Below are 25,590 nucleotides of genomic sequence, written 5' to 3'. Positions count from 1 at the left end.
TCTGATTCCTTTTAGGATTATAAGTATATTGTTAAAGTGTTTCTATGCTAAGTTTGGTAACATTGCGTTTTTTGGAAATCATCAAAATTTAGTTACTTAAATTCCCGTAGTAGAATGTATCCTGGGGATTGATGTTGTAGATTAAAACATCTTTGTTTTACCCAACAATAGAAATGAATTCATGGGTAGGAAAACCAACAGGCATTTCCTGTCATATTTATCAAAACAGAGTGTTTTAAAGAATGTGTAAAGTGCTTTACTTAAACAAATCGCTGTGTTGACTTCCGGTGGAAGATGATGATCTAAGCCCATATGTTAAAACAAATAGACAAACATACACTGAAATGACCAACAAGATAATGGGAGAGTTCGGTCTCCGTGGAAACCTTGGAAGGGTGCCATAACTAAACTAAAAAGAATTTTGGCAGGAAAAGGTACAAATGAGAAATGTAGTGAGGGAAGTTCTCTCTGGTTAACTTGGTGGTTGAGAAGCCCTCCAAGAGTGTGGCTAAAGACCTATTTTGAGGGGTTCCTGGGTGGCTCAGTCGTTAAGCGTCTGCCTTTGGCTCAGATCACCATCCCAGGGTCCTGGGATTGAGCCCCGCATCGGGCTCCCTGCTCGGCGGGAAGCCTGCTTCTCCCTCTCCCATTCCCCCTGCTTGTGTTCCCTCTCTCACTGTGTCTCTCTCTGTCAAGTAAATAAATAAAATCTTAAAAAAAAAAAAAGACCTATTTTGAGCTAGAATTTAAGGGTTGTCCATGGGGTAGGTGGTTGGTATGATATTTTGTACTTTGAAGCAAGGATTGGAAACTAAATGACTCAGAATGGTTATTACCAAGGGCATATGATCAGTGAAGAGCAGCTAGCTACCCATGGTTGCAGGAAGAGAGACTAACCATGAAGCACAAAGTTGAAAGTTCCTGCTCTGAAAGCTGCCTTCAGTCTGCACTGCCGCTACTTGACGACTATAGATTGTTGAGTCCTTCTGGTGACCAAGGAAGTGTGGCAGGCAGCCTCTAAGACAGCCCCCAGTGATCCCTGCCTGCTGATATTCATGTCTTGTATCTGATTCCCCTCCCCTTGAGTGTGGCTGGACCTGGTGACTTGCTTCTCCAAGTGTGACAAAAGTGAATGGGTTAACGGCAAAACTTTTCAGGTTAGGTTACAAAAAGGCTTTGGCTGGCTTTCATGGTGGGCTGTCCTCTCTCATTTGCTCTGAGAGAAACAATCTCCCATTTTGTGAATTTCTCTGTGGAGCTCATGAGGCAAGGACCTGGTGTTTCTGGCCAACAGCCAGTGAAGACCTGATGCCTGCCAGCAGTCATGTGTATGAGCTTGGACTGCAAGCAGATCCTGCCACCATTAAGTTTTGAGATGACAGAGACCCTGGCTGACACACGGACTGCAGCCTTGTGAAAGACCCTGAGCTGGATGCCCCCAGCTAAGCCACACTCAGGTTCCTTATCCACAAAAACAGAAAAATACATGTTTGTTGTTTTAAGCTGCTAAATTTGAGATAATTTGTTAGGCAGCAATTGAGAACTAAGACAGGAAATAACAATGTGAACACATACCCCCCCCCCCAAGTTTTGAACTTGGTTGTGAATGCTTTCTGATTGAACCTAACACAATTCCCAGATGTTATATAAACATAGGTCTTTCTCTTTAAATTGAATATACAGAAAGCTAGACACAGATTCAGTAGTCTAAAAGAAGATGACCATTATGAGCAAGTGATAGGCTATGATACAGACTTATTGCAAGAAATGAGAGAAAGTGTGGTTTAAAGAACTAATTGGTATTCTCAAAGAGACTCATGAACATTTGAAGAAAAAGAATCAGAGAACAGGAAGGAGTTCTTAAGTGAAATTTGTGATTCTTAACTGTTGGCTTTTTGGAGAGGTAGCAGAGGGCTTTAGAAATAGTCCCATAATTCAGAGGAAAAACTGAGATGGAAACTATAGGCCCAAGTATAAGAAACAAAAAAGAATAGACCCACTGTATAATAAAGGTTCAGAGTGCGAGATCAGAGCAAACATATAAAAGATAAAGTCAGAGAAACAGTAAAAATTATCTTGACCTAGAGAGAACAGATCACAAGGGCTCAGAGAATACGTAGCTAACATTTATTGAACAGTTATTATGTGCCAAGCATTGTTCACCTTGAAACTCATTTGAAATTCTCTACAACTCCCATATGTGGTAGGGTCTGTTAATGTTATTCTTCTACGGATAACTAAAGTGCATACCAAGCAAAATAAATGAGATCCATACCTAGGAATAGCTCAGTGGATTTTAAAATTTTAAGATATAGAAATAGTTAGTACAAGTACCCAGACAAGAAACAGGTTATCTGAAAAGGAAGGTGTATCAGATAGGCATTTCATTTGTTTTCTGTATGCTAGAACTGTATTTTTAACAATGTAGCTATTAAATTTAAGTTAGTTAAAAATATGGTAAATTCATTTCCTCAGTTTAAGTGCTCAATGAATAACTATGTGTGGCTAGTGGCTGCCATGTTGGACGGTGCAGAATAGAATATTTCTGTTACAGTAGAAAGTTTTGTTGGGATAGCACCATGCTAAAAGATAGTGGAGTGGCATTTAGAAAACCCCGAGGAAAAAGCTATTATAACCTAAGAATCTTAAATTGGTGAAACTAGCCTTCACATAGGCTGGATAACAGTATGGCAGTTTTCAGGCTTGTGATGACTGAAAGTATGTCACTCAAGTACTTTTCTTGAAAAAACCCTACTCAGTATATCCAGGCAACTGGGAAGTCAGCAACTCAGAAGCATGATGCATCAGCTTCAGAGTCCTGTTTGTTTAACCCTCTGTTTCTCAGAATCACCTAAGATCTATAAAAGGGAAAATCTTCATTGATGGCAAATCTAAAGAGAATATCCTTCATATACCAGATTTCAGGCTGTCAGAGCAGTGATTTCAACCTACAACAGCTTAACTCCAGAGCTCTTTCTCCCTCTGACAGTTGTTAAATAAAGCCACAGAAAACAGGTTGTATTTTAAGGACACTTAATCCACTGAAACCACTTTTGTTGAAATCACACAGAATATCTTTGTGCCACCAAATCCAAGCTTACTTCTCAGCCCTCATTTTGTTTGATCTCTGTGCACTTTTGGGGCACAGTTCATCACTGTCTCCTTTTAGAAACATTTCACCTGGCTTCCAGAAAAACTGTTCCTACCTTACCGGTAGTTCCCTGTGCAGTCTCCTTTACCAGCTGGCTCCTCCTCCTCAGTGCTAAATGTGGGAGAGCTTCAAGGCTCAGGCGTCAGGCCAGACCTCTTGTTTTCTGTAATCACTCACTAAGAAATCACATTTAGTGTTAAATGCCTTCTGTTAGCTAATGATAACCTTAATTTATATCTCCTCTTCCTTCCCTAAACTGTCAAATCTATCTAGCTGCCTATACGACATTTCAACTTACATGTGTGGTTGAAATCAATATCCAAAGATGTGAAAATGAAATTCTTGGCTCCTCTTTTTTTTTTTTTTTAATAAGATTTATTTATTTATTTAGAGAGAGCACAGGAGCAGGCGTGGGGAGGGGCAGAGGGAGAAGGAGAGAGAAACCCCAGCATACTCCTTGATGAGCTAAAGCCTGATATGGGGCTTGATCGCAAGACCTGAAAGCATGATGACTTGAGCTGAAACCAAGAGTCAGACGTCTGCCCAGCCGACTGCACCACCCAGGGGCCCCTTGGCTCCTTTCTTACCCTAAACCTGCTCCTTCCTGGTGTGTCTTTTTCCTCAGTAAATGGAACTGCCTTTCCTCCATTGGGCTTGGTTCTAAAACCTTGGATATATCCTTTGACACCTCTATCCACCAGCCTAAATCTGGTAGTGCTATTTTCAGAACATATTCTGAGTTTATCCATCTCTCTGTGGCTGCCCCTGAGTTCAGACCATCATCATCTTTGCCTATGCTACTGCAGTAATTCAGGAACTAGTCTCCTTTTTTTCCATTTCCAGTTTTGCCTGTATTCACACAACAGATAATCACTTTAAAACAAGGTAGAAGTCCTGCAATGGCTTCTTACCACTCTTCAAACAAATCCACAGTCCTTCTACCATGGCCTACAAAGCTGTATATGGTCAGACCTCTCTGCTAAATGAGCCATCTCCTCTACCACCTTACTCTGTATTAGTGTTATCAAATTTAGCAAACTCATTTCTACTTAGGCTGCCTGCTTGGAATATTTTCCTTTACAAATTTGGATGACTAATTCTCTCTTCATTTTTGTCTCTGCTTAAGTCACATCCTCAGAGAGGCTTTTCTCTCACTACCTGAAATAATGCCCCACCGCCATTACTTATATTCTCTTTTTGGTCTTCCTATTTTTATAGTACTTAACACTACTTGAAACGTTTTATATTTGTTTATAATATGCCCCCAACACTAGAATGTATGTTCCATGAAGGCAGGGAGTTTTTTGTCTGTCTTATTTAACTCCTGTATCCCTAGCAGCTAGAAATGCTAGCATGACCCAGAGTATCTAGCATGTAATAGATGCTCATTAAAATATTGTTGAAGGGATGACTTTCCTAAAAATGAGCAAAACCACAGAAGTGTATGAGATTTAAAAAAAAATAATACCAGCTTCCAGAATTAGAGGAATAAACGTTTAGTTCAAGTAAGTGGAGAAAACCTTTAATGTTTAATTCTCTTTTAATGAGATTCATGAAAGAAATTGCATGTTTGAAAACGGAATTGTGAAAATTTCAAATCAGTGGATAAGCATGCTTACAAATATTTAAAAAGTATGGTGGAGACAATGAAATGCAGTGTAAATAACAGTTGAAAAGAAGGTCAGGAGTATCACCTTGAGCAAACTAACCTGCCAGAGCTGAGAAAAAGGATAAAAGGGAAACGATGGGTGAAAATAATTTTCTGACCTAAATTTCCTTTTTTGTCATAGAATGTGACGTATTCCTTTTGGTCGAGCATTTTGGTACCTTGTCATTCATGTCGTAATCTTCTGTATTATTTAGCCAATGGAGGTTAAGTTTTTTCTTTAAAGCAAAGTTGTGTCTGCCATTTAGTTGCTGTTAATGCTTATTATAAGACAAATAACAATCTATTAATGGTATTAAGTACATTCAACCACCATGAGAAACTGGACATTATTATTCTTGCTTTCATCTTTAGCTCTCCACACCTTATCAGTGGTCAAGTCTTGCATTATATACTTCATAGATGTATTTTATTTTTTTATTTATTTTTTAAAGATTTTATTTATTTGACAGAGAGAGCGAGAGCAGGAACACAAGGGGAGTGGGAGAGGGAGAAGCAGGTTTCCCGCTGAGCAGGGAGCCCGATGCGGGACTCATCCCATCATGACCTGAGCCGAAGGCGATGCTTAATGACTGAGCCACCCAGGCGCCCCTCATAGATGTATTTTAAAATCTCTGTACTTCTGTCCCCTCTTTTTGCCTCTGTGGTTTAGTTAATAAAATAGTTAATAAGACCAATTTTATAGGTTTGTTGTGAGGGTTAAATACCTAACATACCGTAAGTGCATTTTAAATGTTTGCTACTTATGCTAATATTGTTACTATAGGATACTGGCTCAGATCACTATCATTGCTTACCAGAATTTGTCTCTAGATTTCTCTCTACTTTCGCCATTCTCCCAGTTCTCTTCACTTCAGCCTGAGTAATCTAAAGGCACATCTAATTGGAGTACTTGTATTTAACACTTCGGGGTATTTAAAACTTCCCAGTGGGCTCCCTTTTATTGTTGGGGTAAAGTCTGTAAAACTTTCTGTAACATATCTTAATGAACTCTTAACTTCTTTCTGTAGACAGGCTGCTCTTTCCTACCGGGATTTGTAGGTGAGCGGTTCGGTTCATAGGTGAGCAAGTGGAATCCTGTCAAAACAAAATAGAGTTGGCTGTGATTTTGCCCGGACAGTTGGACAACAGAGGGCTTTCTGGTTCTTAAAGCATGGCCATAATAATCCTAGTTTGTAAAGATTTTAAGCAGATATTAATAACCAGATGCCAATTCTGGTTATAAAAATATCTTAAGGCATGCATAAATGTACAAGCTTTATGCAGTACTACTTTGTATAATCTCCATGGAAACTATGTGCATTATATTTTGATAAGGCAACTTAATGAGGTGATTTGCTTTGTGGAATGAATTATGAGCCAGTTACTTTAGGTTTGGAATGGTCAATTTTGAGCTCTTCGTTCTAACATTATATAACATTAATACACCAAGGCTTGTTTGTTAAGATCACACCTATAGAGTAAATGTATTAGCAACTGTTTATCTTTCTGTTCTTTGTTGCAGGAGGGTATGGTTCCATTCCATTTTATCCAAACATGATATCAGATTATCCAGGAACAAGTTAAAAAGAAGGGAGACTGGTTCCAGAACACATCTCTGGAAATTACCCTATGGACCCTGACTCTCATGGCAACATTACAATGTAGGTTCTGTATGAGCATCAATAGCCAGTGGTCTTTGTTGAGCCTATCACATAACATGTTCCTGTTCACTGAGTCAGAGGTTGAAAAAGGTTATTATAAAGCCTTTTAGCAGTTACTTTATTATTGGAAATCATGGTTTAATCAAAGTGATATTTTGGTCCAGAGACCTAGGAGTACAGAATCTTACCCACGACCAGTCCTGCTTCAGCCTGAGGCTTCGTGAGTGTACAGACGGTTGCTGACTTAATGATGGTTTGACTTAAGATTTTTCAACTTTATGGTGGTACGAAAGCTGTATGCATTCAGTAGACGTTGTACTTTGAATTTTTATCTTTTCCTGTGCTAGCGATACACAGTATGATATTCACTCCCAGTTGGCCATGTGACCACAAGGGTAAACAGCCAATACACTTAACAATGAATCTGTAAAAAAAAAAAAAAAAAAAAAGAATCTGTACCCATACAACCATTTATTTTTCACTGTCAGGATAGTTATTCGATAACTTAAATGAGCTATTCAACACTTCATTATCAAACAGGCTTTGTATTAGATAATTTTGCCAACTGTAGGCTAATGTAAGTGTTCTGAGCACATTTAAGGTAGGTGGGGCTGAGCTATGATGTTTGGTAGGTTAGGTGCATTTAAATGCATTTGAACTTAACGATATTTTCAATTTACGATAGGTTTATTGGGCTGTAACCCCATCTTAAGTCAAAAGTATCTGTATGTGCAAAGCAGCAGCAAAGCGGGGCCGCTTTAACACTTTGTTAGTAGTTTGGGAGTTAGCCTCATAGCCTCAGGCTCAAGGGAGCTTTGTTGGACCATTTGGAGAACTTGACCTAAGCCAGGTTGGTCTCAATAGCCTAGAAACAGATAGGGTAAATGCTTGTTTCTTTGTACAGCAAAGCCCAGCTAACATCTTCTGCTTACCAATGTGCCTACTATGTGCCACATTCAATGCTCATTTCTTTACATTTATTGCTTGGTTAGCCCTCAAAGCAACTCTGTGAGATAGGTAAAGATGAGGAAACTGAGTCTTTAAAAGCCTTAGTTACTTCCTCAGGTTCATATAGGCAAGTGAAGTGAAGAAATGTCCAGTCTGACTTCTCATCATTCCTCTACAAGTTTCTTACAGGTGTGCTAAGATAATGATCCCTTTTTCCTGGGGATACCTGCTGGGCTGGATAGAGGGCTTACTTAGCTGACTAGAGTTTCTGACTGAACAGACGTGAACAGCCTAATCTTTTATACTAGTGTGCCATACAAATACTATATTCTGTGTATGCCCTGACATGAGGAAGATAGAGACACGCTGGCCTGCTTCACTGAAAGTAACAAGAGTCAGCAAGAAGAAAGCATTTGCCCCCACTTCTTACAGCCATCCTCCAGTCAGCCTCTCTGGCTATAGTAACATGCCCTAGACAGTGCCAAGTGGGAAAGAGAGGAGAGTCTGGAAGGGAAACAGAAAGAAATGGTTGGAGCCCACTCCCCCAGGAGCCGGTGAGTGGGTCAAACCTTATTTACTTAACAGGAGCAAGAGACTGCTAAAGGGATGGCACACACTCAGCTTGCTTTTTAAGCCATAATAAAATGTTCTTAAATCTTGAATATACCACATTTCTGGGAGGAGCAGACTGACCTTTGAGAAAAGGTAACAAAAACTTTGAGCTCCCTCTAGAGGTCAACAGTGACAAAGGAGCATCATAATGGGAAATAACTGAACCTGAGGCTAGCCTACAAGAAAGAAGCTAGCAAGAAACTAGCGTTTTATAGATGCATTATCCAGAAAAATATTTTCTTACTTTGGGAAGTAATTAGTTACCTTTGAGAAGAAATTTGGGTTAATCATACTCTAATTAGCTATGTGGGGTCAATCCTAAATTCAGTGTTTGCTGTATTAGGGTATGTTGAACTAATAAAGGGGAAAAGATCATGAAGATAGATTGTGTTCAAACAAAATAGCATGCTTCTTAATGGGAGCTCTGAGTGTTGAAGCAAACCAGATCAAAATGAGAATGAATTTCTGTGCTATCAGAACGTTCTGACAGCAGGCCTTTGACTTCAGCAGAGCTAAAGGTGATCAGTATACACTCTGTGTTCTGACCCCCCACCTCCCCAGCTTCTGAAAAGAGAACAATGAGTACAGATCAATATGCAGAAGTCCAAATTGCAGGCATGTTAAAACTTCTAAGAAAGCTAACATACAATTTAAGTTTTAGAACCTCAGCTGATCAAATGAAAAATCTATTTCAGGACAGAAATCTTAGTCCTGGTCGGATACTCCACGGATGAGAATTTAGTTACGTTGCTGACATTTACAGTATTTACTCCTTTTGTTCTCAGTATGGTTTATTCTTCTCTTCAGAACTCCTACATAGTTAGTATGTAACTATAGAATGAAAAAGAAGTCATGTTTAATTTGGTAATATTAAGGATATATGAAAGTTACACATTTTCTAAAAGTTTCTGAAGTGCTCAGAAAAAACCAGAAGGATGGGAGCATCCCACAGAGGGATGCAGGAGCCAACCTGAAAGAGCTCTCAATGACCAAATCTGGAATAATTTGCACAACAAAATAAATGACATAGTAAGATTATAACCCAAAGTATGAAATAAATAGAGTTCATATAGATAAATAACCGAATAAATAAGTGGGGGAGGGGAGACACATGTCCCCAACAGAAGAATTTCAAGTAATTTATGTAGATACTCCTCCTCAAAGGGGTGGAGCTTAACACCCCCAATCCTTAAATGTGGGCTGCACTTAATGACTTCCTACCTCATGGGGGGAGGGGATGACTTTATAGTGGAGAAACCTGGCAAACATCAATAAGTAATATTGTTAAAATGTACCCTGGCCTGACATGATAAGAATGACATTTTACCTCTGTGATCTTCGTGCCAGTGAGCTATAATAGCAAGTGTGGCCATGAGAAAAACAGTCTCAAATTTAGGGACATACTGTAAAGTACCTGGCCAGTACTCTTCAGAACTGTCAAGGTCATCCAAAACAAGAGAAGTCTGAGAAATTGTCACAGACCAGAGGAAGCTAGAGACAAGAGGACTAAATGTAATGTGGGATCCTGGATGGGATCCTGGAACTGATAAAGGACACTGAAGAAAAATGAGTGAAAGCTGAATGAAGTGTGGAGTTTAGTTAATATTCCAGTGTTGGTTCTTCAGTTGTGACGGATAAACCATAGCAAATGTAAGATGCTAACAAATAACGAAATACCTGCGTTGAAGGTGTACGGGAACTGTCTATTACTGTCTTTGTGACTCTTAATGTAAATCTAAAATTATGGTAAAATTAATTATGGAAAACAGGTTCAGCTTAGTTAACTTTTGTGCTGTGTAGCTTTTGTTCAGTGATGTTTGAAAAATCATCCTCAGGTGTCTTGAAAAATGGGGAACTTCTCTGTTATGTGTTACATGCATTATGACTTGAGGTTAAGTAGCCTGTGACTTTTATGTGTGTGACTTTAAAAGTGAGAAAGACCCCATCTCATAAAAGGAGAGTGAGTAGTGATCGGTGACATAGAATCTCTAGTACGATGGTTTACTGCTGTAGCAGTGGCGGGAGTTGAGCAGAGCAGAATCATGCTTCAGTGCCTCAGTTCCGTTCTGATTTCACCATTGATTGGCATATAACTTACAGAAAGTAACTTGTGTTAAATCACTGTTGCTGATGAATTCCAGGTTACAAAGAAAGAAATCTGAGATCCATTTTTGTCAGAGTGCAGTCTGGACTAGTGGACTCAGATCCATGGTCATGGGTGGAGTTACGCAGCATTTGCAGATGTGTTGTCCTTTCAGGTCTTTAATTTTCCATATTCCAAGTTGCCTGATAAAAGCACATAATTTTTCTCCTGCCATTATTCTGTTTTCTTCCTCCCCTAGATGTGTTAAGTATCTGAATACATGTTATATATGCTCTGTCATTGTTTCTTTGCAAATTTTGAAGTTCATAATTGACTTACTCAAGGTCAAATTATATCTTAATAGTACAGCTGAGACTACATCTCCAGGTGCCGCCGCCTTCTTGCCTAATGGTTAATGAAGGGCCAAGGGAAAAGGGTGGAAAGGGAAGAGGATTTCAAGAAAAATTAGAGCAAAATATGAAAGGATATTGGCAGAATAAGAACATCAGATGTTTCCCTTATATTCCCTAACACTTTAGATAACTGGAAGGCATCAGTGAGCATCTTTATACATTTTTTAAAATTTTTGGATTATTTTGATAGGATGACTTCTGGAACTTTGATTCCAGTCTCTTGATTCCAAGAGAATCAATGCTTTGTGGCTGTTGATTTAAATTATCAAATAGTTTTCCAGAATAACCAGATATACTCCTCTCTACAATGTAAGTAGAACAATTTATATTTTTTCCTCTAGTTTAATAGATAAAAAATGGTGTCTTAATTAAAAATTAGTTGAATTTTGAGTGGGTATTTTCTTATATTTTACCAGTATTGCTCTTCTGTGAATTGTCTTACTATGTTGTGTTAGCTGTTTTTGGAAATACAAGTATTTTTTCCTAGTCCACTTGTCTTTAGTTATTGTGTAAAAATCACATTTTTCTTTTGTTATGTCTATATATGTTATCCCTCTGGTGTATTTCTACCCCTCCAAAACCTAATACAAATTTTTTTTTTCCTGGTGGGCCATGTACAGAAGGGCTAAGGGAATGGGGATAGGAAAGGTGATATTTCAAGCAAGGCAGACAACACACCCAAGCTAAAGAAGGAAGCATAAGAGTGGGCGTAAGTATAAATGTGGAAGCTGTATGTAAAACATCAGCCTTTCTAGAGAATTTGGCCAGTGCTATGTAGAAAGGAAGATGGTATATTTAGGGCAAAGGTTCATATTGTTTTCTTAATGATATAATTCGCAAACAGTGAAAATCACCCTTTTTAGCATACAGTTCTTCCAGGTTTGCTTTAAAAAAAAAAATACAGATGGGGTGCCTGGGTGGCACAGTCGGTTGAGAATCCGACTCTTGGTTTCAGCACAGGTCATAAATCTCAGGGTGGTAAGATTGAGCCCCACGTCGGGCTCCAGGCTCAATGCGGAGTCTAACTCCCTCTGCCCCTCTGCCTTGTGCACGTGCTCTCTCAAATAAATAAAAATCTTAAAAAAAAAAAAAAAAAAAACCATACAGACATATAATCACTCCCAAGATGAAAAGCAGTTCCATCATTCCAAAAAGTTTCACGTCCCTTTGTAGTCAACCTCTACCCAACTCCTAAGCAGACACTGATCTGTTTTCTGTCCTTCTAGTCGTGCCTTTTCCAGAATGTCAGATAAATGGAATTATATAGTATGTAACCTTTGATCTGGTTTCTTTAGCTTAGCACAGTGCATTTTGAGTTTAATCCACGTTACTGCTTTTATCAGTAGTTCCTTTTTGTTGCTGAGTGGTATTTCATTGTGTGGCTATATTGTATTCTATTTATTCCCCAATTTTGGGTTGTGTCTGGTTTTTGATGATTACAAATAAAGCTGCTAAGAACATTTGCATCCAGATTTTTATGTGACCATTGGTTTTTGTTTCACTTGGGTATCTAGTATTACAATTATCAGGTCACGTCGTGTTTTAACTTTATAAGAAACTGCCAAAACTTTTTTCCCCCAGAGTGGATGTGCCATTCCCATCAGCTATATGTTAGAGTTCCTCTTGCTCATAATTAGCACTAGGCATTGTCATCTTTTTTCTCTTTTAAATTTGAGTCATTCAGATGGTATGTAGTGGTATCTCATTACTTATTTTACCTTCTAGAGATGCATCTTTTGTCAGAGTTTTCAGGTTACCATTATGGTAATGGCTATAGATGTGTTAACCTGGTCTCCCTGTCTGAGCTCTGGAAACTAATTCCATAATGCTCTGATTGTTTTATTTATGCCGCACAAGTAGGATCAAATATGCTTTGTAATTTTTTTAAACTCAATGATAAAATGTAGACATTCTTTCTTAATACAAATAGATTTTATTTTTTTGCACTGAGAATGTAAGGTATACATGGACAAACTTTGGAGGGATATATACTAATATAATAATAGTGGTTCTCTCAGAAGTGGGGTCAAAAGTGATGATTGTCTTCTTTTACAAAGCAGTTTGTGAGATTAAAACAAAGAGTAAAGTTATTATAATTCCATTACAGATTTTACAGAAATCATAGTGTATATAAGTACATCGTATACATATTTTATAATTTGTGCAAGTTTGCTGAAAGACTGTTTAGCTGTCACCTGTGGTTATCTCTTAGTGGTGGGATTCATGTTTTCTTATTCTTTCAGTTTTTTTTAAGTTGGTTAAAGTGATCACTGTATTGTTTTTTTACAAAAACAATTCTGTCTTAAATATTTATATACTTAATTTTCTGTAAATGTTTTTTAAGTATTTTTATTGCAGTACTGGTTTTTATCTTTTGCCTTAGAATTGTAAGATTACCAAGTGGTTCTTAATCTTCAGCTAATTTTATTGTGGTTAGAGAATGTGGTCTTTAAATTTGTAATTAGAATTCTTTAAGGGACTGTCTGTGGCTCAGTGGATGAGTTTTTTAAAAGTTGCATAGCTCTTTGGAAGATACTAATTATTTATAATGGTATAAAACTCTCTGCAGGTGTGTATCAATTATATCTTTTCAATGTGTATACTTTCTCCTCCTCCCCCCTTCTTCCCTGTCCCCTTTTTTAAATCTGTCAGGCATGGAGAGGCATATGTCAATCTTACGCTGTAGTTAAAATTTTTGTCAATTCCTCTATTTCTAATAACCCTGAATTATATATAGTAAAAATCTCTGGGTGTAAAGATTCATGACTGTTAACATCTCTACCACACTTTTTATGAAATATACACATTATAAACTCTTGTCCTATTGAATTCTTTTTTACTTAATTTAACCAATGATTGGAGGCATTCATTATTGGCATTTACTAGGCATTGGCCAGGTGTGTTAGCTGTTTGGTGGTTTGCAGGACAATCTTGAACAAGAAAAAATCATCCTGCTCTGCATGACTTAGAATATTCTGCCAAATTTTCATGATGCTGAAAAAAACTTATTCTGAGCCTAAAATATAACTCTTTTATTTATCAAGTATTTTTTTGCATGGGTTTAATGTACGTACTGAGGTTTACTGTGTAAATCAAGGGAAGATTCTGCTTTGAAATATTAGAATTTTTTAAAAATTTATTCTAGAAAGAGTGAGCGGGGAGGAAGGGCAGAGAGAGTCCCAAGCAGCCTCCGTGCCAAGCATGGAGCCTTACGCAGGGCTCAATCCCAGGTCCCTGAGATCATGACCTGAGCCAAAACCAAGAGTTGTACACTCAACTGACTGCGCCACCCAGGCACCCCTGAAATACTAGAATTTTACAAAGGATTCTTCATGATTTTGCAAAGTCACATCACCGGTGCAGGCTATTGATGGTTTTTGAGTTACCACTATTATATACCTGCATAAGTCTGCATTTATAACTGATCTCTTGTGGCTATTCTACATATAGTGTCATCATGCTATACTTTCTATACTACTTTCTATACTACTTTCTATACTACTTTCAAAGTTTACATACTGGTCTTTTTATATATATATATATATTTCCCACTTTTTTTTCTGGGACTGCAGTGACCCATATGGTAGATACCCGTTAGTATCCTACAAGTCAGGTCTTTGTTCTTTTTTCCTGCTTTGCTCCTGCCTTTTTTTCCCCTCCCCTATTGCTAGCCCTTCAAGTTCTTGATCTTTTCTACTGCAGTATCTCATCTGTTAATGTCATCCAGTATATTTTTCATTTTTAGGTGTTCCTTCTTTGTCTTTTATATTTCTCAACATGTTCATAATTCTATGTTCTGGGGCATATTTACAACAGCTGTTTCAAGGTTCTTGTCTGCTGGGACCTTATTAATTCCATCATTTTTGTCATTTCTGGTTCCATTGGTTTATTTTTCTTCTGGTTATTAGTCACATAACCTACTTCTTTACATTCTGGTGATTTTGGATTGGTTGCCAAACATTGTGAATTTACATTGTTGAGTGTTGGATTTTATTCTAGCACATCGTTACTTGAAGTAAATTTGATTCTTTTAGAAAAGTTTACTTTTAGCTTTGTTAGGACAAATTCAGTCTTTAGTTCTGATCTAGTCACTACTAAGGTGATGCTCTTCTGAAGACTTTATCTGGTGCCTCAATTATGAGGTTTCTCTATTCCAGCTGGTAGGGATCCTTTTTTTTTTTTTTAAAGATTTTATTTATTTATTTGACTGAGACACAGCAAGAGAGGGAACACAAGCAGAAGGAGTGGGAGAGGGAGAAGTAGGCTTCCTGCAGAGCAGGGCTCCATCCCAGGACCCTGGGATCCTGACCTGAGCCGAAGGCAGATGCTTAACGACTGAGCCACCCAGGCGCCCCTCAGCTGGTAGGGATCCTTAACAATTCTGAGCCCTCGTAAGCTTTTTGGTGGTTCTTTCCTAGGCCTTATGGAATGCTCAGATGGGTATTCAATTAAGGATCCTAAGTGTCCTCTCTGTAAATCCCTCCAACTTTCTTTTGATACTCTGCCACAAATTCCAGCTGATTCTGCTTTCTCTGACCCCCCCCCCCCGCCCCCGTTTCTGTCTCCACAACTAAGTGAGAGTGCTGGTCTGTATTTGAATTCTTCCTGTCTGACTACACTGTCCAAAAGTAAAGTGGGTTAAATACACGATTCCATTCTCTTGTCTAAAGGGTTCAACAGTATTTTGAAAAGTATTTTGTTCCCATTTTCTAGTCCTTCCCAGCAAGAGGATGCATCCAGATTGTCTTGTTTTCCCTCATGGCCAGAAGCAAAAGACCAATCCTAACCCTCATCCTCACCTTCACCCACATGTCAGAGCTAATAATTATTTGCTCACCTAATATATGGCAGTTATTGTTCATTACTACTATGTATATATACCATAAATTTTCCCTTGTCTGATCTTTATGCTGAGAATGTTATATTTCTGTACCCTGTTTATTATACCACTTAAGAAATAGGGAAGATAGGTAACAAGAAGGAAACATTATGTCTGGTGAAATAAAAACAGACCAATAATAATAACCATTGTCACGGTTACCACCACCAAACTACCAGTCCGCCTCCAAAAGAAAGCAGTTATTTTGCCTTCGAATGAAACCTGGCTACTGATGGTTTAGAAGGAAAGGAAAATGTTGGAAGAAATGAGTTTCATTTTATATAATACATTATAAATCCTTGGTTTTTATTAACAGTATATAAGATTTAACAATAAAGGTCAAAAACAAAAACATTAAGTTTTCTTACTAAAAACTTGATTGTGCCTTTAAGTGCTGTCTTTATGTTGCTTGGAATTCAGTCTCTGCCTAAAATTGCTCTGTGTTGACTTAGTGGGCAGGAGGGCAGTTGAAAGGGAGTCCTTTCCTTTTATTAACTAAATTAGAATGTTCTTTTTATAAGATTAACACAGGCTGTTTTTTCATTGTGAAATAACATTTTTATTGGCCGTAGGAAATACCTTATTTTTTTCTTTAAAAGAGGAAGTTTTTGTTCTTTGATTTTTGTTGTTTGTTGCTATTGGTTTGGGAGAATATGGCCCAGTTGATGGGCCATCCCTTGAGTTTAGTAGTATGTCTCATATAACAGGTTAATGTCTTTGCTTTTTAAAAGTATGTTATACTTACCTTAATCTCAAAAGTAAAGCATTCTCGAGTTTTCATTAATAGTTCATTTTAAAACTAGTATCCAGGAATCTAAATTTTCATGAAACACATATTTTCATCCTGCTGCTCCTTGGGGCAGCAGTCCATGTGTTGTAAGATAGTTGTTTTATTTTACCCATAGCTCATTGTTCAAAGGTTCAAAATTATCTTCGGTCCAGCATTCTTGGCTTTGCAGTAGAAGTCAGTGTCCACCCTGTAATGTTTTAGACTTCGTCTGTTCAGTGTGGGAACCAAGTGTGGCTTGTGATGACTGTATTAAACAGTGCAGATACAGGACACTTCCATTCTAACACAGTTCTGTTGAACAGCACTGTTGTGGATTTTCTACAGTCATCACCTCTATTTTTTAAAAATGGTATGAAACATTAGAAGGATACATTTTTTCTAGAAGTGGATTTATTACAATTTTCCAAAAACTGATACCTATATTTGGCCAACCTTGCTGGGGTATAGTGTGATATGGGAGCACGCCATGCTTCTTCCTCACCTTTTGCAGATCATGGTGCCCCTAGAAAGCAGTTATGTTCAGTATGGCACACTGAGGTAAATAGATTGTTCGTGATAGGAGGGTAACAGATTTGGGTGCTCTGCAGTATCCAGTCAAACTCATAACCCATTCCTGGCATGCCAGTATGCTGTGGCACGTGCAGTTCAAAGCTCAGTTTCATAGTGTTCTTCATAAGTGATTCCTGGATGTTTTGTGATTCTGTAAGCAGCATTTGATTTTCTTCCTTTTATTTCTCCCTTTCATATGTCATATTCTCAGTGAGACCCTGTGAGATCTTGGCATTTCACAAGTCAAAAAAACTTAAAAAGCATCATCCACAGACTTGGAATTTAATAGGTGCTTGTGTATGTTTGATGGTTCTTACGCTTGTGCAGAAGATTGAGCATCCAGAAATCATGGTAGCTCTTTTCTTTTGGGGGGAGGGGACGAAGGAACGCCATTGACACAGTGCCTATTTAAATTCCATCATATAAACCAGGAAAATAATTTACTTATCTGAAATATGGCTATATTAAATACATGAAGTATAAAAATCACAGCAAGGAGGCCACAAGTCTTATCCACCCACCCCTCCACCAAATACAGTTGCTTTACACTATTCAACTAAGCAGTGGTTTTGTTGACTATTTCTAAAGTTTTCTCTTTGTTCGTTGGCTTTTGGCAAGATGAGTAATAACAAAACAACAGTATCTTAAGAATATCTGTAAATTGAGAAAGTTGTATACCTTTCGCCCATTATTTCTCTTCCTTCCAAAAGGATTTAAGGTGGGTTGACTTCTGTAGTGTATGGTATCTTGTTCTTGCCCTTCCCTAACATTCAGCCTCTCTCGATACTTAGTCCAGTTGCTTAGTTGTTTCTAGGATTCCTCAGCCTCTCCAGTGTACCTGTTAAAATTTTGTACCCTTGCTGCAAAGGTGGTTCAGTATTAAGCATTTATAAACTTTACTCTGGAATTCTAGTTGTTGTAAAATAACCATTCCTGGGATGAGTGACCATTGTGAGAACAGATGTCTTTTTTTTTTTCAAATTTTTATTTAAATTCTAGTTAGTTAACATATGTAAGAATAGATGTCTTATTCTTGTTGCAGCTTGCACTAAAATACTGGTCTTTTTCTCTTCTTCTCTCCCTCCTCTTCCCTCTTCCCCTTCTCTCTCTTACATGCGCACAGACACAGACCCACACGCGTCTCTTTGCTTCCCCTCCCTATCACATGTTCAGTGACTGCATTAATAACTTGCTTCGTCAATCAGTACTGTCTTTAGTACCTGGGTAGGGGAGGAGGGTAGTGTAATAAAGGCTGCTTTATTACTTGATCCTTGTTCTGTCTTCTAAGAATTATATAGGTGTAGACTCCCCATCACCACCATCCCCATCCCACATCTCTCTTCAGCCCTTTTACTATAATGACCTCCTTTCTGACTTAATCATCTCTAGATTTTTTTCCTGTCCAGATCACCTAAGGAAGATCAAGACTTCTCCCCCTTTGGAAATCGAGCCCATCTTGGAGCATACCTGTCCCTCCTGCTTTTCACTACTCAGCAGGGAAGCTAGTCAGGCCTACTCATACCATCATCATTGACTTATCCCTTCTTAAGTTATAGCCATGACAGCTTATCTACTTAACAAGGAGTTGTGATTTCTTTAAGTGAATGCAACAGTTTGTACCTGGGAAAAAGATGAGATAATTTAAATACTGAGCCAACCCTGCCTATTAGTCATTGGATGAACAGGAAGATGAATCTGGTGTTAGGTGTGAGCATTTTGCCAAGTCAAGAGTCCTAGAGTTCATGGATATTTTTGGTGTAGCATGACTTTATATTCAAATTAAGTAGTTCATTTGATGCATTAGCCAAAGAAACCATAAACCAGCCTTGCAGTAGGGGAAATTGGCTGAGTTGGACTGATAGCAGAAAGAATTTATGTTTGTCTGAGGGGCTTGAATCTAAAGATAATTTTATTATGTATGATTTTTACCTTATTCCCCAATTTTAGAACCTAACCTTCAAATAAGTGAGTCCATATATTCTGTCTGATACTGTTAGCTTCTACTTATTTTCTGTCTCAAACTGTACTCTAATGTACTTTAAATGCAGGGACTGTGTATGTTTTTAACCCTTTAACATATTCAGTACAGAAGTAAGTACAGTACAGAGCACCCAGTAGAATGGCTTTTATGTTTGATTTCTTATTTGGCCCATTGCTTGTGCAGTAGTGTGTTGTTTAATACTTACATATTAAATAATATTTACAGTGTAGCTTTTCCAACATTGTTTTATTGTTGATCTTTAGTTTTGTACCATTGTGATTGGAAAATATACTTGGTATGATTTCAGTCTTCTTAAATTTGTAATATTTGTTAGGTCTCTTTTTATGTGATTTAATTGGGGGATTCTTCTGTGTGTACTTGAAGAAAATGTGTATTCTGTTTTTCTTGGATGGAATGTTTTATATATATATATTTTTAGAACCATGTATTCTGAAGTATGCTTCAAGTAAAAAACTTTCTTGTTGAAAAAGAAAAATACAATTTTTACTGAGGGTATTTGTTTAAAATAAAGCATGGCAAATTGCACTACTGGGTATTTACCCCAAAGATACAAATGTAGTGATCTGAAGGGGCACATGCATCCCAGTATTTATAGCAGCAGTGTCCACAATAGCCAAACTATGGAAAGAGTCAAGATGTCCATCAATAGATGGATGGATAAAGAAGATGTGGTGTGTGTGTGTGTGTGTGTACACCAATTCCATTGTGTACACACACACACACACACACACACACACAATGGAATATTACGCAGCCATCAAAAAAAAACATGAAATCTTGCCATTTGCAACGAGGTGGATGGACCTAGAGGGTATTATGCTAAGCAAAATAAGTCAATCAGAGAAAGACAAGTAACATGATCTCACTGATACGAGGAGTTCTTAATCTCAGGAAACAGGGTTGTTGGAGTGGTGGGGGGTGGGAGGGTTGGGGTGGCTGGGTGATCGACACTGGGGAGGGTATGTGTTTTGGTGAGCGCTGTGAATTGTGTAACAGACCTGTACCTCTGAAACAATATATGTTAAAAAAAAAAAAAGATAGTATTGGGGGGGAATCGGAGGGGGAGATGAACTGTGACAGACTATGGACTCTGAGAAACAAACTGAGGGTTTTAGAGGGAAGGGCGGTGGGGGGATGGGCTAACCCAGTGATGGGTATTAAAGAGGGCACGTACTGAATGGAGCACTGGGTGTTATACGCAAACAATGAATCGTGGAACACTACATCAAAAACTAATGATGTAATGTATGGTGACTAACATAACAATAAAATTAAAAAATAAAGCATGTTAGGGTAAGTTGGTGGGGATGGGTCAGACAGGTGAAGGGGATTAAGAGTACACTGACCATGATGAGCGCTGAATATATAGAATTGTTGAATCATTATATTGTACACCTGAAACTAATATAACACTGTATGTTAACTATACTGGAAGTAAAATAAAAAACTTAATAAAAAATAGAATGGCTTTTCAGTATTATGTTTATATATTCAATTTTACACCTTTATGTTACATATGCAAACACTAAACTTAACTCTTTCCTCCTGATACCACTGACCATGGGGGGGCTTCTGGGTTTTTAACCTGGAAGTAGGGTGCTGTCCATACCATCTGAAGGTGTATGCAAATTTTTGTACACACTTAAAACATAACGCAGTTTTCTGGCACAGCATGTGTAACTTTGAGTAGATTCTCAGAGTGTTCCAAAAAGGTCAAGTGTCTTGGACCTAGACAACCTAGACAATGGAAAAAGCGAAGAAAGCTTTCCAAAATCAAACTGGTCTTGAAAAAAAAACTATAAAATGATACATTCATCAGTAATTTAAAGATTTAAGGTATACAGTGTTGTTTATTATATCAAGTCAACATGCTTAAATTCTTACAGTGAGCTAATACCAGAAAATGACCCTTCTCTTGTAGGAAAAGTTTACTTATTTCAAGTGCATATGACAGAGTCTTTCCTAATTCGGCATACTACTTTATATATATAGTGAAGAACTTGTTAGTTAACAGGGGTAATTTTTATAGTGTAGTTGCTTTATCTTAATGCCTAATTCTGTAACTTAGATTTTTTTTCTTTAGAAAAATGGCTCTGGTGTCAAAAAGCAAGTGAAAAACCCTGTAACTTATTTGATCTTACTGTGAAATTAGCACTGACTTTGGGTGTAACATGACCAATTCTAGTAGTCTTTGTGGTGTTTGGGAGCCACAAGAAGAGCTGTGCATATGGAAGGTGCATAGCACAAAGCATTTCTGCTATGTGTGTGTCTGTTTGCAGACTTTTGTTTAAGAGGCCATTATTTGAATTAATAATTTTACTGTTAAAATTACATCTGAAATCATTTTTACATTTAAAATTTCCCCCCATTTCAGTTATATCTGCTTTAATTTTCTAGGCTGCCTTTGGGTTTGCATAAAGAAGCTTATCAGAAGTATATGAGAAAGAAAATTAGCATAATTATCGTTAAACGATGCTATCAAAATGTTTCATAAATTGGATTACATTCATCATTTTAGTGAAATACCAGTAAACCACTAGTATTTAAGTATTTATTACTTGTGTTCTTATTAAAATAGTCTCATTGATTGATTGTGGAGAGGATTTTTTTTGGAGAACCAAAACATGCATGAAAGAATCTTAGATTGACAGGTTGATCTGTAGGCTTCCAACGTGTTAGGAAAAACATGCTAAGTTCTGAAACTGGTAAGTTGGGAAAGAAGAACTAACATCATCTTTTCTTTGTTTTTGTTTCAATTATACAGCAGATATAATTTCTACAGTAGAATTTAATCATTCTGGAGAATTACTAGCAACAGGAGATAAAGGTGGTAGAGTCGTCATCTTTCAACAGGAGCAGGAGGTAGGTGTTTAAAGTTTAATATCTAAATTTCAGGTTGCTTTTGGGGCTAGAACTTCTGTTGCACTTGAAGTATTTCATCAGAGGATGTTGGCTTTTTTTTTTTCTTTTAAAGAAGTACCTGTTTATTCAAGCAAAATATCCAATGGATAGATAGCTCTGCCTCTCTTAGCTTTGTGTGTGTGTGTGTGTGTGTGTGGTTTTGATTTAAAAACACAGCGCTTTGTTAGAAGATTTGGTTAGAGAAAGGAGTGGGAAGTGGTGGAATTAATCCAAGATTTTAACTGGTTTTGAAGCATTGGCCCCCCCCTTTTTTTTCCTCTTAAAAAACTCCATAAAGCAAAATTGCTTTTGTTCTCTTCTCAGTGCCTAGTTTGCTTTGTGTAATTGGGGGTGGGAGGCTAGTTTAAAGAAAAAGCTGCTCACTTATTTTGACATCAGTTCATACTAATACTGTTACTGTGGTTTAAATTAAACGGTTTTAAATGACAATTGCATATATACCCATGTAATATAATTTACAAGCTCAGTACCCCTTTTAAAATGAGTTGATTTGACAATTGTTTCCTTTTCTCTTTGAAGAAAGGAATTTCTCATTGCAGACTCTTGAGATTAAAGTGAGTTTTGTTTTGGGTATAGCTTAGGCACACTTCTAAATCTAATTGACAAGATTTCTCACTAAAATTTTATGCTAAACAAAATTTGTCACACTAGATTTTCCCTTGCTCTTTCTCTCCATTTGTAGATCAAAGTTGAAACCTTTTTTAAAATCATTCGTTTTGAAACATCCTGTCCCTGTCTATATCCCCAAAAAGAGTTAATGTGCATAAATTGCAAGGGTTTACAAATGGATGTCTAAATCATAACAGAGTTAGGTTTTAAAGGATTGTGAAGTTCCTTAAATAAGCAAAGAATCTAGTAATAATACTACTACTTTGCACTTCTATAGCGCCTTTGACCTGAGGATCTCAAAGTGCTTTACAAACACTAATGAATTAATCCTCACAACACCCCAGTGAGGTAGGTAATTTAATTTTAAAAAAAAAATGATTAATAGTGTCTGATTAGAAGATGCACAAACACTAAATATGTCTCCTTTTATTTATTATTTTTTTGGTTGGAAGACAATATGAAAAGACTCAAGCTTTTCTTGTCAGAGACTGTTCTTGTGGGAAGGGGGGGCAAAATCAATTTTCTTTTCCTGTTTTTAAGCAACTAAAATCTTGACCATAGGAATCTTGAAATACTTAAGAGTTGAAATGGAACCTTACAGATCATTACAGTTTCCCTTTCTTTACAAATGAGAAAGTCAAGATATTAAGAGATCACTTGGTTAGTGGCAGGACTAACAACTAGAACCCAAAACTTATGACATGTCATCTTTTCTGTATTCTTCAATGCCTTTCATGTTAAATAACCAAAATATGAATGTTAATTTTGTTACTCAGAATTTGAGCTGGCTTTCCCATAAGCATTTTCTGCCCTTGAGTGTTTTTTTTTCCTAGAAGTTAATAACTTGTCTACACTTTGCTTTTGTTTTAAAGAAAGGTGTTTGGAGCTTTCAATAAATGTAGTAGGGTTTTGATAAATGTACTCAGTAATAGTTGAAGGCTGTCAGTAATACCTTAAATTGGAATAAAAGGTCTAACACAGAGTTACTGAAACTGCTTGAACATTTTACTTGTATTGGAAAACAAGGCCAAAAATTTGAAGCAGTATTTCTTTTGTGAAATGCTATCAAAGATTCTAAAGTACTGATATTTAAAATATATGCCCTTATAAGGAGGAGTTAGCAAAATGACTTTTTGAGAAGGGCCACTGTTATCTATCATTCTTAACTGCATTTGAGAATTCAAGACCATTTTTCCCAAATGAAGGGGGGTAAATCGGAGGGGGAGATGAACCATGAGAGACTGTGGACTCTGAGAAACAAACCGAGGGTTCTAGAGGGGAGGGGGGGTTGGGGGATGGGTTAGCCTGGTGATGGGTATTAAAGAGGGCACGTATTGAATGGAGCACTGGGTGTTATACGCAAACAATGAATCGTGGAACACTACATCAAAAACTAATGATGTAATGTATGGTGATTAACATAACATAATAGAAATAAAATTAAAAAAAAAGTTAAAGACCAATTCATTATCTGGAACTTGAGATTAGTAGTGTGTCCTCTGAGAATTACTTAGTGTGAGTATCAGTATTTTTTTTTTAAAGATTTTATTTATTTAAGAGAGAGAATGAGAGATAGCACGAGAGGGAAGAGGGTCAGAGGGAGAAGCAGACTCCCCGCCGAGCAGGGAGCCCGACGCGGGACTCGATCCCGGGACTCCAGGATCATGACCTGAGCCGAAGGCAGTCGTTTAACCAACTGAGCCACCCAGGCGCCCCGAGTATCAGTATTTTTAAGTGATAGATTAAATAATGATGATGTAATGATTGATTTCCTCCTCTGAAACTTGATCTTGTTAATATTAATTTGGTACCTATTACCTAATTTATTTTCCACATTTTTAAGCCATATCTTATACTGGAGATTCTAGTATAGAGCTGTCTTTAGGACAGCTTACGTCACTGATAATGTATGTGCTGCTTACATCTAGAGGCATCTTTGTATCAGTACCTAATATATTTAGATTAGATTTTTATGAATTCACACCTATTGTATCTGTAAAACAGTGTTATAGTTTGAAAAGTGGAAGATAACTTAAAGGTGGTCCTTTCTAGTTTTTAGATATAATCACAGGAAAAGTTGTATCAAGTTACATTGCTTAGTTTAATAGCAGAGCTCTGGAATTAGAACTTTATTTCTAAATTTCAGTCCACCTTCTAACAATCACAGCTATTATGCATACATTTCAGGGCACACTGGTGCCTCTCTGTGGAGCATTTCTTAGTCTCTGATGATGACGCTAGCTCTGTTTGCAAAATACAGTGGCATTTGCATTATTGTGGCTTTATCTTCTCACCTGTCTTGGGTGAGAACTTCACTTAATTGGCAAATCATACTGACACCTTTTAACTCCCCTTTCTGTCTCACTTCTGTTACACCTCAGATGTGTCAGGACCCCTGCGTGTCATCCTCATGGGTACCTCTTGCTGCCTGTCCCTCTTTTCCCCAAGGAAACTGGGTATTCATTTAGAGGGTAGGGTCTTCATTCAATTCAAATGTATTTCAGCCTGGTGATCCTGTAACATAACTAACATGTTCTTACAGTTTTCTGTTTGATAGAATCTCCTGATAGAATAAGGTCATGTAGGAAAATAGAGGCACAAGGGTAAGATGATTTCCATGAGGCATCCCACCTATCGTGTTTTGATATCCAATCCAGTGTTTATAGCATGTCTTGAAGTAGGTCACAGCTTATATGTAATAGCTTTTCGCAACAAAGTAGATGGTGAGATATAATTTTTTGATAATGAAAATATTAATAAAGTTTTTCTTGGGAGATTCCAAGCCACTGTTAGGTGTGGTTGGTGTTCTATATTTTTTAGGGGAGCTTTGTTTTATGGATGCTCAAATTAGGTGGTTAGCAGTTGTTGAAATAGCTCAGTTCCTGTTGACTTTGGACTGCTCAGACCTTCAGTTTTCTCTGAGGCTTTCTGATGTACATGGTAAGTTTAAGTGTGTGGGGGTGATTTTTTAAAGGGACAATTAAAGGAGAAAGGTGAAAAGGGAGACTTTTTTTTTTCAGTTCTTCCTAGATTATTATACAGCCTTTGTTTTTTGTTTTCTAGGAGTGCTAGTAATTTTCTCCCCTTTCTCTCTCTTTGTTCTTTTTTTTTTTCCCCCAAAGATTTTATTTATTTATTTGACAGAGAGAGAGACAGCGAGAGAGGGAACACAGGCAGGGGTAGTGGGAGAGGGAGAAGCAGGCTTTGCATTGAGCAGGGAGCCCAGTGTGGGGCTCGATCCCAGGACCCCGGGATCATGACCTGAGCCGGAGGCAGACACTTAACAGCTGAGCTACTCAGCGTCCCCTCTCTCTTTTTGTTCT

At 37.5% G+C, this 25,590-nt stretch overlaps 1 protein-coding gene across 3 annotated transcripts in view; it reads left to right on the top strand.

Annotated features, from left to right (window-relative positions):
* PPP2R2A (protein phosphatase 2 regulatory subunit Balpha) overlaps positions 1-25,590 on the top strand; it is an 83,474-nt gene that overhangs the window by 28,988 nt on the left and 28,896 nt on the right. For 2 of the 3 annotated variants that reach the window (XM_027598422.1, XM_027598423.1), the window contains 2 exons: positions 6,322-6,460; positions 21,501-21,598. In XM_027598422.1, the coding sequence (XP_027454223.1) occupies positions 6,445-6,460; positions 21,501-21,598 (114 nt within the window). In that variant the 5' untranslated portion in view covers positions 6,322-6,444. The remainder of the gene's footprint in view (positions 1-6,321; positions 6,461-21,500; positions 21,599-25,590) is intronic. The other variant, XM_027598419.1, reaches the window with a different exon arrangement.

The sequence above is a fragment of the Zalophus californianus genome, chromosome 2 (assembly GCF_009762305.2).
Source record: "Zalophus californianus isolate mZalCal1 chromosome 2, mZalCal1.pri.v2, whole genome shotgun sequence".
NCBI classification, from domain to species: domain Eukaryota; kingdom Metazoa; phylum Chordata; class Mammalia; order Carnivora; family Otariidae; genus Zalophus; species Zalophus californianus.
This window is presented reverse-complemented; position numbering and strand designations above follow the sequence as displayed.